The sequence below is a fragment of the Phalacrocorax aristotelis genome, chromosome 5, assembly GCF_949628215.1.
Source record: "Phalacrocorax aristotelis chromosome 5, bGulAri2.1, whole genome shotgun sequence".
Lineage (NCBI taxonomy): Eukaryota > Metazoa > Chordata > Aves > Suliformes > Phalacrocoracidae > Phalacrocorax > Phalacrocorax aristotelis.
In genome coordinates this window covers 31285527-31297573 of record NC_134280.1, presented here as the reverse complement: position 1 = coordinate 31297573, position 12047 = coordinate 31285527, and the positions used below count along the sequence as shown (strand labels likewise).

At 39.0% G+C, this 12047-nt stretch overlaps 1 protein-coding gene across 4 annotated transcripts in view; it reads right to left on the bottom strand.

Annotated features, from left to right (window-relative positions):
- Window positions 1–31: 31 nt before the first annotated feature.
- Window positions 32–12047, bottom strand: part of HYCC2 (hyccin PI4KA lipid kinase complex subunit 2) — a 52152-nt gene continuing 40136 nt past the window's right edge. For 3 of the 4 annotated variants that reach the window (XM_075093800.1, XM_075093799.1, XM_075093801.1), the window contains 3 exons: window positions 7467–7626; window positions 6100–6267; window positions 32–1239 (listed from right to left, as the gene is read on the bottom strand). In XM_075093800.1, the coding sequence (XP_074949901.1) occupies window positions 635–1239; window positions 6100–6267; window positions 7467–7626 (933 nt within the window). In that variant the 3' untranslated portion in view covers window positions 32–634. The remainder of the gene's footprint in view (window positions 1240–6099; window positions 6268–7466; window positions 7627–12047) is intronic. The other variant, XM_075093802.1, reaches the window with a different exon arrangement.

Below are 12047 nucleotides of genomic sequence, written 5' to 3'. Positions count from 1 at the left end.
TTGCTGAACATCAAAAGCTTCTGGGATGATAGACTGGGGGCAGGCAAGAAAAAACTACCCTCATTTTAATGAAAAAAGTGCTGTAGGCAGCCAGGAGCAGCAATGACAATCCCCTCCCCAGAATTGATTGCACAGACTCAGAGAGGTCCAAAGTCACACTAGAATCTCTGAGGCACTCCTGGTTCTGAGAAAGAAAAGTCATGATCCAGTAGTCTTTGCAGTACTGTAGACTGAGAAAACAAACCCGTTTCTATTTCTTAACAAAGCCAAAGCATCATCTCATAGGGATCACATTCACCATTTCCGCCGGTGTCTCCAGTCTCACAGTGTTGAAATGGGACTGATCAGCCTACGATGGATTGCACATCACCCAAGGAGAAAGGAAGGCATGGAAAAAGGCATACAGTACATTATATACTGCTTCACAACCATGTTTACAAGGGCGGGAGAAGGATGAAGGTGAGGGAAGAATTATTGCTGTTTCAGTAATATAGTATGATAGCTAAACCAAATCAAACAAGATCACAACAGTCAGTATTGTCACACTGCGGGATGATGGTTCATGTTTTGCCTAAGGATGAACTTGCCTAGGGATTAAGGGGGAAGAGGGAGTCTTACGGAAGGGAGTCAAAAGTTACACCTGGGATATCAGCTGCATATTGAAACTTGGAGATCGAGACTGCTTGGTTAGGGGAGCTCCTGGGGGAAGGAGATCTTTACCTTCCCCAGCTTGGCCTAGTCGGTCCTCCTGTAGGCTGATAGTTGAAAACCGATTACTGTTGCCAGCTGCTAGATTGGTAACACCCTCTGTACCAGCTCCAGCACTGGAGCCTGCTTGACTACCATTCACATAGTCAAATGATTTACTGGAGGAAGCACTGGCGGTCCTGATCAGGCTCAGACTGTTAGCTTTTGGGACCACCTGCCCAGCAGGCAGGCTGAGGTGTTTCTTAGTAGGTGTCATCTCAATTATATCTGCACCAAGGTCAGTGGATTGGTGCATGTACTGCTTCCGAGCTACTGAATCTCGAGGACTCTCATTGGATTTTGCTGCAGAAGACGTTTCTTTATCCTTAGCAGAACGCCCACTTGCTGTTTTCCTTAAGCTGCCCTTCTGGGATACAGATGATAGAGGTTTGGTCCCAACTGGCTGGCTGCTAAGGGAAGCTCCTGATGAAAATCCTTCATCAGCATCATTAAGGTTCACAGATTCCTCTCTTCCATTTACACCTTCAGCATCTATTAAGAAAAAAGAAACAACGAAAAAAAACCCAAACCCATCAGAACACCCAGTAAGCATTCAAGTTACATGAAGACAGAGATGCACACAGAACTTCAAAACAAACCTCATTTGCTAATCCACCTGATTTCCACTTGCTTTAAAATTTCTGATTCTCAGCCAATAATCTTCCTGTCATATTTAGCAGAATAGCGGAATCTAACAATACATACTCCCTGATCTTGATTTGCCTTTCCTCTACATCACTTTTATCAGTCAGAATATCTCCTGACCTTTGTCTATAAACAAGAAAAATTAGGCCCCATTTCGCTAATTTGGTTTAGTTCTGTCTGCAGTTACCAGTACTCATTCCCCTCCTACATGTGGTTTAGAAAAAAAAAAAAGCAGCACCTTTCAGACTATTTTTATCCTATTTTGAGGCAAGATCTAAGCGTGTTCAGGATCTCTTCCAGTCCAAGTAAGTTCTGGCAAATGCTCGGTAAGCTTCAAAATTAGGCTACTTCCTAGGCCAGCAATCACAATGCACCAACAGAGGTAGAAGGCTTCTGTTGTGTTTAGCTGGCACTTCTAACAATGTGACTATACTTTCTGTTGGAGATTACCCTAATTCCTAGTTCTCTCTCCGCCAGTGCTCAATCCTCCCTGCATTTCCAGCAATCCTATCTGGTGTTTCTACCATATTTGCTTTTATCTCAGCATCTAGATTTTTCAGATAAAAAAACCCAACCCTTGTATTATGAGAAATTTAACCTCTGAAACACTTCATGTTGTAGAAGAGGCACTGTGCTTTTGACTGGAATCTCAAAGAGGAAAAAAAGCCTGACAAACTACTTTCTTAAATCCTTGTTTTCAGGCCTATAATATGATTAGGGATGCACACAAAGACTTTTTTTTCTTTTTAAATCTTATTCCAGTCCTTTTCCTAAGCTCCAAGAACTCAAAAGAAGAGTTATTGTTTCAGTAGAAAACTGCACAGCATTCAAATTTCAAAACTGAAAATGGAGCTTGGGTTTTTGTTCCATTTACCTTATTTCAGTGGGAAAAAGCCATAAAGTTAAACTATGTTAGCAAAAAAGGAGACATTTATGCTACACAAATTTTGCCTTCCTTTACAAAAGCTGTGGAGCCTGATTATTTGTGAGAAATCTGCAAAGCCCATGGATCTCTCCCAGGTGAAGCCACTGTACTGCTGTACTGGCAGTTTCTTCAACTCAGCTTGCCACCAAGCAATCATATTTAAATCTCTTTTGTGGAATGGGGAAAAAGTGGTGGCAAGGATCTAAGAGATTCTAACATTTGAGTGGAAGCTCATCTTTTCATGCAGATTGTTAATAAGCACTAAAGAATATTTTACATCATGGCAAGCAGAACAGATACAAAGCTTTCAGTGTTGTTGCTGCCTCTGCGTAGCAGGAATATAGGCTGATCCAACTTCATATTTCTGAAGCGTAACACAAAAAGAGAACTTTACAGGGAGGTTTTATTATTCTGTTTTAAACTTCTTTTCAGGAAACTTTGCCTTGGAATTACCATTACTGTGTATCAGCTTACAAAAGATATTTAGCCATCTCCAAATCAGACCATTCTCAGGCCTCTCTCTGAACAATGCAATCTGTGATTATTGTGTAGTTTTATATAGTTCCATTTGACTCATTAGCCTCCCAGAAGAAAGGTAATAATACATCATGTTACTGCTGTCTTCCTTCCTTGGTAAAGCCTTTAGCCTTAGAAAAAGAAGCTTCTTAGGTTTCAAAGGCTATTATTAAAATGAAGGGTGTGTTACTTGCTTTAACTTCCTCTAGTATATGTATTTTAAATATGGCTATCAGCCCTCCTGCCCACCCCATTTGGTCGAATTAAGCCTTCATCTTCTCATTGAGACTTAAGTGTATTTTCTTACATTAGACAGTAATATATTTTATTTACAATCCACCTCCCCCACCTAACCTTCCCCCACATAATCAAAGATGCTAATAAAAATATGACATAACTGGAACATCCTGAAAGCAAGAGCTCTTCTTCAGTAAACCAACATTTATGTTTCTTTATATAACCATGCAAAGCTAGATGAAAGCGTGTTTGGTTACAAGCAGCAACAGCAGCAGCTGAAGTCCCCTCTCAAGCCCTTCTTATTCAAACAAAAGATGTGTAACTTGCAAGGGGGTATCTCCAGACAGTACTGCTAAGCTTTGTGTTATTACAGAAACATTAGTCATCTTCAAAGTTTATGTCAAAACATTGCTGAGTAACAGGATTTTAAAACAGACATTCCTATTCAGGGATAGCGAAGCAGAAGAGTCACACTGAGAAGTGGCATTTTATCCACAGAATTTAAAGACAAGACTGAGAGGGGTTGTTGCAAGCTTTTGGATGCTGCAACTATACAGAGGCCCAAGCAGCTCAGCAGTGCTCAGAAATGAAGAAGATAGAGAAGACAACATGCAAGAGAATTTCTGTCTAGTCAGATCCATATACCTACAGAAGTTGTCAGTGGGATTGAAGTAATTCAGCCACATATTCTCTTCCCAATACATGTTATTTTTCCTCTAAAAACTGCCCTTAGAAACAATCAAAAATGTTTGAGTCCTTACATGCTCTGTTTGGGGGGAAAAGCAGGATGAAGTAATAAAGTTTTCTCCCTTCTCCCCCAACAGACCCATAAGACAATTAAAAAAGAAAACAAACTAAAAACCTACTCCTCCCAAGCTCTCTTCTACTGTAAGGCCAGAAGAGAAAGAGACAGTGCAACCTCACAGAAATCATAGCAATTGCATTACAACGTGTATTCAGGACTCTCACTGTTCTTTATCAGAATAAGTCTGTCCCAAAGAATTTGTTATTTATGCCTGTGCATAATTAATCCTGTACATGTAGATACAGCATTCTCCACTGACCCAAAATAGTACACATAGCTACGGCTGCTACCACCTGGAAGTGGGGTGCCTTGTAAGGCATAACTGAGTCGTTCTTGAAATCTTCTGCCTTCTTCCACTTTCTGGGTCAAAACACTGATCTGAAAAGGGGTTTTATACAGCTTTTTAAAGTGGCTTTTATTCTGTTTATCCTTCCCTGAAGGATAACTTTCCTGAAGTTTATCCTAACCTGAAGGCTGAAAAGTGACTAGAAATGATCAGTCTGTCATTATATTGTTTGATATCAAAATTAGGTTTATGAGAGGAAATTTGCTAGCTGAATTCTTCTGTGAAATTAGCATCAGTAAAATAACAGACCACTATATATACACACACAATTCTATACTGATAGTTAAGCCAAACTCCATTCAATGGCCTTCTCCCAGATGCTATCAACTGGCAGAACTCCGTTTGCTCAAGCGTGTAATTATATATTGCTAATATTACGGAAGTAAAGAGTATTCAACCCACTTCTATTGAAGTAAAGCATGTGGAATGATGCCTTATCCAAGAACATGCTAAATTATATAGATGTCTTAAAGCAAATTAAGACTGGAAGGCCACATCTTTATTAACTTCTTTCCCACTTTCTGTCTCTCCCAGAAGGTTCTCTGCAGCTGAGGACTTCTCCATAGTCTTCAGAGGTCATGCACATGCAAAGCTTAGTAAAATGGAGTAGAGACCAACTGAAAAAGTGAATTTAGGAGAAAACAGGACTTGTTTACTGAGCATGCTCAAATTCACTATGCACCAAGGAGCAGCTTATAAACCCACACTAAACATTTTTATATGACTATCTTCTACAGAAGCATAATGTCTTAATTGTTGCTTGATGGCAACTCTGATTAAGGGTAAGGATTCTGTAATAACACTACATTAAATCTCCAAATTCTCCAGATTATTGTTTCCAGAAGAACAAATCTGAAACCTATGTAGCTCATATCCAAATGTGCAAATAAATCTCATTTATGATCAACTGATATGCTTTAGAGGCTGGAAATACCAAAGGAATGGTCAGATAGAAGACTTAAGATAGGTGAACACTTGAAAATACGTTTAGCTAAATTTACAAGAAATTAATTCTCATCTCTGAGGAGAAATCATGATTCAAATTCAGTACTCAACACTGAGTAAAAATTGAAAAAATTAATAGATGAACTTCAGCAAAACACATTTCTACCAGCTACTCTATCTGCTATTCTTGGATGCAGAGCAGACATATGAAGTCCTACAGCATTTTTGTGGACAGCATGACTGAGAAAGGAAGCAGTAATTGTTTCTAAAGTTTTTAAAAACATGACAACCTGATTTCTTCTTGAAAACAAGTGCTTCTTTGGTACTTGCCTTTAGAGCAGCCAGCTCATTCATGTAAACGAGTTGTAGATGTATGAATTTTCAATTAAAGGACGAGTGGCAAATAAAAACATTAGCAGTTGTGCATCTGTCTTAGATAGGCTTGACTTTTAATGGAAACAGGAAACTTTGCTCTTGGAAATTTTAAAACTGCAGACTAACAAGACACTATTGTAACTAAGCTGTAGCCAAATCCATTTACACTCTATACTGCCTGCTTTTCAGGACTAGATTCATGTTCATCTGGTGCATTTTTTCCTTCTGAAAAGTAGATTAAACATGCTCAGTAATAGAAAGTTTCCAAGCAATCCCAAAGCTCTTGGCTATCACCCTGTCTTTTTATTTTTTTGCCATGCTAAGCAGTCTTTCACCACACAGATGCAAGCCCCAGGCTATCCCACGTGATAACAAAAGGTAGTACCTGACCTGATGTTAGGTATACAGGGGATGTGTGTATTGCAAAGAGAAGCTAATACACCCTGGGATAGCGGAAACACACACTAGAATGGAAGGAAGTTCTGCTTGGGGATAGGGAGCCAGGATCCTCCTCCAGCAACTGCCTCACTGACTTCTGCCTCCTCATCTCTGTCCTACCCTCTGTTGTGGCTGCTGCCAAGGTGGGCTCCGGGAAGCCATGCTCAGGGGTCCTGCGCATCAGCACCTCCCCCTCTTGCTCACGTTTGATCCCTAGGTCTGTTGAGCCGTGTTGGATCGGTGAGCCAGGTATGCTTGAGTCAGCCTCGTTTGAGAAGTCAAAGCCATCTGGGATTCAACATATAACATTTTAGTGCTTTTCTATTCCTTTCTTGGCATTCCAACCCAGGCAGGGAAAATAGAAGATTTATACGGACATGGAACAAACACAAAACACTACCCATGTTTAGTTAAAAGTTGTGAGAACATCCACAGAGAGGGACAGGTGGGCTATACTGTAGACCAGAGACTAGCAAATGAATATAATGGCAACTACAGTGAAGACAAAACATGACCCAGAGTCCTGAAAACAGGAGACAGCTACTTGTTGTCCTGGACATCCTGATTCAGCTGAAGACCAGAGGTCATCAAATCCTTTTGCACATGACATGGGGTGAAGGCAGGGAAAGTACCACCACAGGAAAAATACGTAGTCCTTGTTTTCAGACTCCTACCCTCAGTTTATTTTTCGGTTACTCTTTTTACCTTCAGCCACTTATGCAGCTTTTTTTAGTCCATGTTTTATACATGCAGCAACAAAGCTTTATGAGAAAGTGATTTGAAATCACTTTGTATTTGTAGGTGTAGCTGTTTGCTACACCTACGCTGAAGATGTCATTCTATCAAGGTAAATATTACTACTTTTTTTTTCTTCATACAGTCAAGCACATTTCCATACGACAGGAGTACTCATTGAGGAAAAATGAAGACTAATTCTAAGATATCCAAAACTATTTTATGATACGGCCCCTCTCTAAATTGGGCCATATGATGGTAGGAGTGTGATGTTCAGTTTTCCCCTCTCCCACTGCCTTCAGCAGCTTTAGGTAGCTGGAGTCCTATCAAGGTCTCAATAATACCATTCATTCCCTGAGCTATTTATGATGGGAGGCAGCTGAGTTTCAGTGTGGATTAAAGAAAGAACTCAAATTCTAAGCCAAACTCTATCCCTAAAACTTTATGCTGTGTTACATGGAGAAAAAAAGAAGTCTTACTGAACATTTTCCAACTTCTCTATTTTCTCACCTGCCTCAAGGGTTATCACTAAATCAAAAACAGAACAAACAGCCCAAATGTTCATGTTCATGCAGTGCTCCAAAGATGTAAAGTGCTACACATTGTTATGGAGTATCACTTTTCAAAAACAAACAAACAAACAAAAAATCCCCAACCGTTCTGCAAACATTCAAACTCAGAAGCCACATTACAGTGATGATGATGATGAATACAGTACACTATAGTATTTGCTTTTGGCAGAGAAAGCTCACCTTCTCTCCTCCAGCGATGACGACGAATAGAAGCTGTTGTAATAGCGGTCCGAGAAATCCTCGGCACTGTCGGAGTTACTTCTACTTTCAGTACCTTCTGGCCTTCTTGCGATGCATCAGGAGCATCAAAGGGCAGCGAGTTCTTCATGGCATTTGCAACCTAAGATAAAAGTGAAATGCTGTACTACTACTACTACTGTCCTTGATTGCACTAATGGCAATATTAGATCTCTTGCTGGATATAGAAAGGTAAACAATCAAGAATCGTGAATTATGCCAGATCCCATCTGGATGGATGGACCCATCCCCAAGATTCACAAGCGATAACTACATTGGAAAGCTCATCACAAACTTATTCCCAAAATATAGCTTAATTTTCTCAATTTTTTGGAGGGAATTTATTTTGTTCCACGTTTGCCACCTGCACTTACAGAGGTAATAATCTGCATGGAAAGGTCTCCATCCAAAAGAGACTGCAAAATGACAAGGAAAATACCATTTGTGTTTTATGACAAGAATGTGGTAAAAGCCAGTCACAAGCGAAGCCAATGCAAACAGCATATAGCCTTGTGCATAGGGGAGACAGGGACACTTTCCACGCCCCCATACAACACCCACCCCCAACCAAAAGAAAAAAAAAAAAAACAAACAAACAAAAAAACCCAACTCCAACCAAAACCAAAAACCACCACAAAACCAAAAGCTCCAAAACACTAACAACCTAACCAAAGGGATAAGACTGCAGGTACTTGCAAGATTTAAAAAAAAAGATTGCAATCTATGCAATGAGCATCAAATTATTAAAATGCTTTCATCTTTATTAGATCTAATTTTTTATTGTAATAGCCTATTATAAGTCAGAAGTTTTGGTTTGCAGCTTTGAGGAGAACAAGTGACCTCTTTTGGCTTTGAAGTTTTAATTGCTTCTCTAAATTTCCCATAAAATGTCTTTGTGAGATTAGAGGTTTACTTTAAAAAAGAAAAGAAAGAAAAAACCAAACCAACAACTTTCAGTTCATGTTTCCTAGTTTATAAGTAAATTGTTCAAAAAGTGAACTTATGCACCAGGTCTTGAAAAAGAAGATGGGTGTCTACAGCACGTGCAGTGTTAAACAATAACAAAGTTGCTGCACACAAAATGTGATTTAAAACTTAAAAAAAAAAAATTCAAAGCGCTCACTTTGAATTTCCAAAATCTTACTGACTTTATACAACCTACTAGCAATAAAAATATTAGACGCATTTTAAACTTATCACAGCTTCATTCATAGATCTCTTGTTTCACAGACATCTGACCTCCTGCATGCTTTTCACCCCACCTCTAATGAAGGTAGATAAAATAAGAGGGTCATAGACATCTTGACTTAAAATAAAACAGCTATGGAAAAAGTAACTTGCTAATCTCTATAAAATCCTACCTAGCAACAGTTCCCACCATAATTTGGGCAGGCTATTCTCTCCACTAGAGTTTACAAGAAGCATTATGAAAAGCAACTTTATGTTGCTTCCTAATGGATTTTTCTCTTGAATCACAAAAAAATTGGCTTTTGCAACTTGAGAGAACACAGTTCACTATATGGCAAGAGAAACACATTTAAATACATATGGTCTGCATGTCTTAAATACATGTAGTCTACTTGTTAGCTCAAGACAAAGGCATGTAAATCCTGTTTTAAGACAGATAAATCTAAAAGGTTGACTGTTCTGTCCATTCAAATGAAATACAGATCTGCTTTAGACTATGCATCTTTGCAAGATACTCTACTTTTCTGACAATGCATACATATATTATTCTTCCTTTTAGGCCATGTTCTTTTTCTAAGAACAGGCATTTTTTTTATTGTATAAAGACTTGTGGCTAGCTGATGGAGTAGTATCAACTGCTTAGCACATGACTACAATCAGCATTTCCTAGTTTTATGTGGTAAGCAACACACTCATATGTTCCGCTCAACCTTGTGTCAGAATTAAGGCATTTTTAAACCTCATCAATGTTGTCTTGATATTTTGACGTTGCCAGAGGCCTTGGAAATGTAAGAGACATCCAACAAATTCCTTGAACTCCCAAAGCCCACATATACCAAATCTGCTTAACTAATTAAGTAGTCTTTTGTTAGCATTCACAAAAACAAAAACTTCAAGAAATCTACTAAAGCACTGGAACGGACCCTATCGGCAGGACTTTGTATTATCTGTCTTGTGAAGATCTCTGGTAATGTTTGATAAAAAGACTCTGTCAATGCATATGGCATGCCATAAAAGCTCCATGAATTAAACGATTTTATTTGCATTATAATAAAGTAAGAGTGACTTTCCTACAAGTTATAACAGGCAAACCATTCAGCAACCATGAGAAGAAATGAAACTGTTTCAAACAGTAAAGCCACAGATCACAGGATATTAAGTAAATCAAAGACTTTTCACTCCCTGAGGGGCTGGACTGGCTGCCATACAGCTGATCCTGACCTCTAGTGGCTGTTGTGATCCTATAACTCCCCATTAAAGATCTTCACCACCTTCCTGTCTGACTTCTAACCAGCACAAAAGATTATTGGCATCATCACAGAAATGCTCCCTACCATTCTGCCTTCCACTTGTCCAACACTTATTTGCCCTTTGCTAGCCAATTCTCTCAGCCTCTACACTTGTTTGTGAACTGCTCTCCTATTCACACAGATGCCTTTTCCCATGTCATCCTCTCAACACGGTGCAAACTGCATTCACCCTTTATCACATTAAAGACTTCAGAAACTCATTTCTGCTGTACTAAACCAAAGCAGATCAAGTTCAACAGTATACAATGATTTGCCTTCCCATCTTCTACTCACTAGAGGTGCACTCTCTTTTGAATAAGTACCCTTCTCTACACAGGATTGAAATCTAAAAATTAGTCACAGAAAGCCTCTGCAACAGGACCAGAAAAGTGACAAGAGCACTTCTGCTTGTTGAACCTTTTAACAGCTGGCCCTTTCTAACAGCACAAATTGTACATCTTGTGACTGAGGAGAAGCATGTGGAGATAAAAATCAGTGCTACACTAAAACTTTAAAACAATCTAAACAACCAGTTTGAAGGAGTCACAGCCCTTCTCTGACAGGAAAAAAAACCAAACCCAAAACCAAACACCACCAAAACTGCGTCCTTCAGGATTGCAAAATAAACTTGCTCACTATGTCTAATCCAGCACCGAAAGGCAGGAAAACAAACAGCACAATTCAGACTTAGCAAGCCAAGTCTGCAGCTATCGATGACAAAGGAGGGCTGGCTTCCACTTACAGACATCCACTCTTGCCTATCAGAAAGGAGCTCTAACAAAAAGAACATCCAACAAAAGCTGTAAATACATCAATAAAATACAGTGGATAAAGGTGATGTCACAATAGGGACTTGCTGTTCCATGCTTCTTGTGTATTAGGCTAAGAAAGCCTGTGCATCTCTGCACTAAAGACAGGGATTTCCATCTGAAACAAGCACAAAAGTCTTGTGTTCAGAGGAAGAGACTGACTGGAACTGAGCTAGTCCCCAGGTCTAGGGTAGCTTGGTAGTGATACCGAGCCTTGGTGATTAGTTTCCCTCTGTAGAAATTCCCAGTTTTCATGACTATGAAATCAATACACAGTGTTTGTTAAGAGAGACTTTTCTTTTCCCAGAAAAAGCCTTTCCCTTGCATTACTTCCTGCCCTTTCTAGTGCAGTCTCGGGATACAGTGAAAGACGACAACTTCTACATTACGGATTTTTCATAGCTTTCTGATGCTGCTATTTCTTTTTTTTTTTTTTTTTTTTTTTTAAAGTCCACAGGGAAGATAAATCTATTGAAATAAGATCATGGATCTACCATATTGTCAAAAATATTTCTGCAAGACAGAAAATCCTAAACACAGGGACCGTGAGGTTTTCACTGTAATGATGACTGATGATATTCCCATAATTATACAAATAGCTTGAGCACAGATATCTAAAAATAATCCTAATGTGAGGGTCTGCCTAAATATTAAATGGATTTCAAAGAAATCCTGGGCAGAGGCTGAACTTGAAACTTACCTGGGATGCTGCAGAGACAATATTTTACTTGGTAGCAGATACAAATACAGAAGTTAAAAATACAACATTTTATAATGCTGCTAAATTATACATATCTCCTGGACAATGCAACAAGGTGAAACAACACCAACCTTAGAAAAAGTCAAATCGCTTGACTATATAGCATGAGGCCAAGGACATGCAGGTCATATTTTTACAAAACTGACAATTTCTTAAAGCTGCTTTTTAAAAATTGCAGTAAAACAAGATAGGAAGCAAAGCAACAACCAGAATATTATTATGAAGACAATCCCACAGATATGCCTGCATGCATATGCATGAAAAACCTGACAACTGGGGAACGGGGAAAAATTGCTGATGTCATGATGTCACCGACATGAGGCAATGGGATGGAGAGGCAAAAGTAGCTTTGGAAAAAAAACCCAGACATTCTAGAAGATTCTTACAATTTGAAGTAATCTCTAACGCCAAACTGATTAAAAATGAACAATCAGGACTGAAAATTGTCTATCATCAATTGAATTAAGTTCCAGATCCT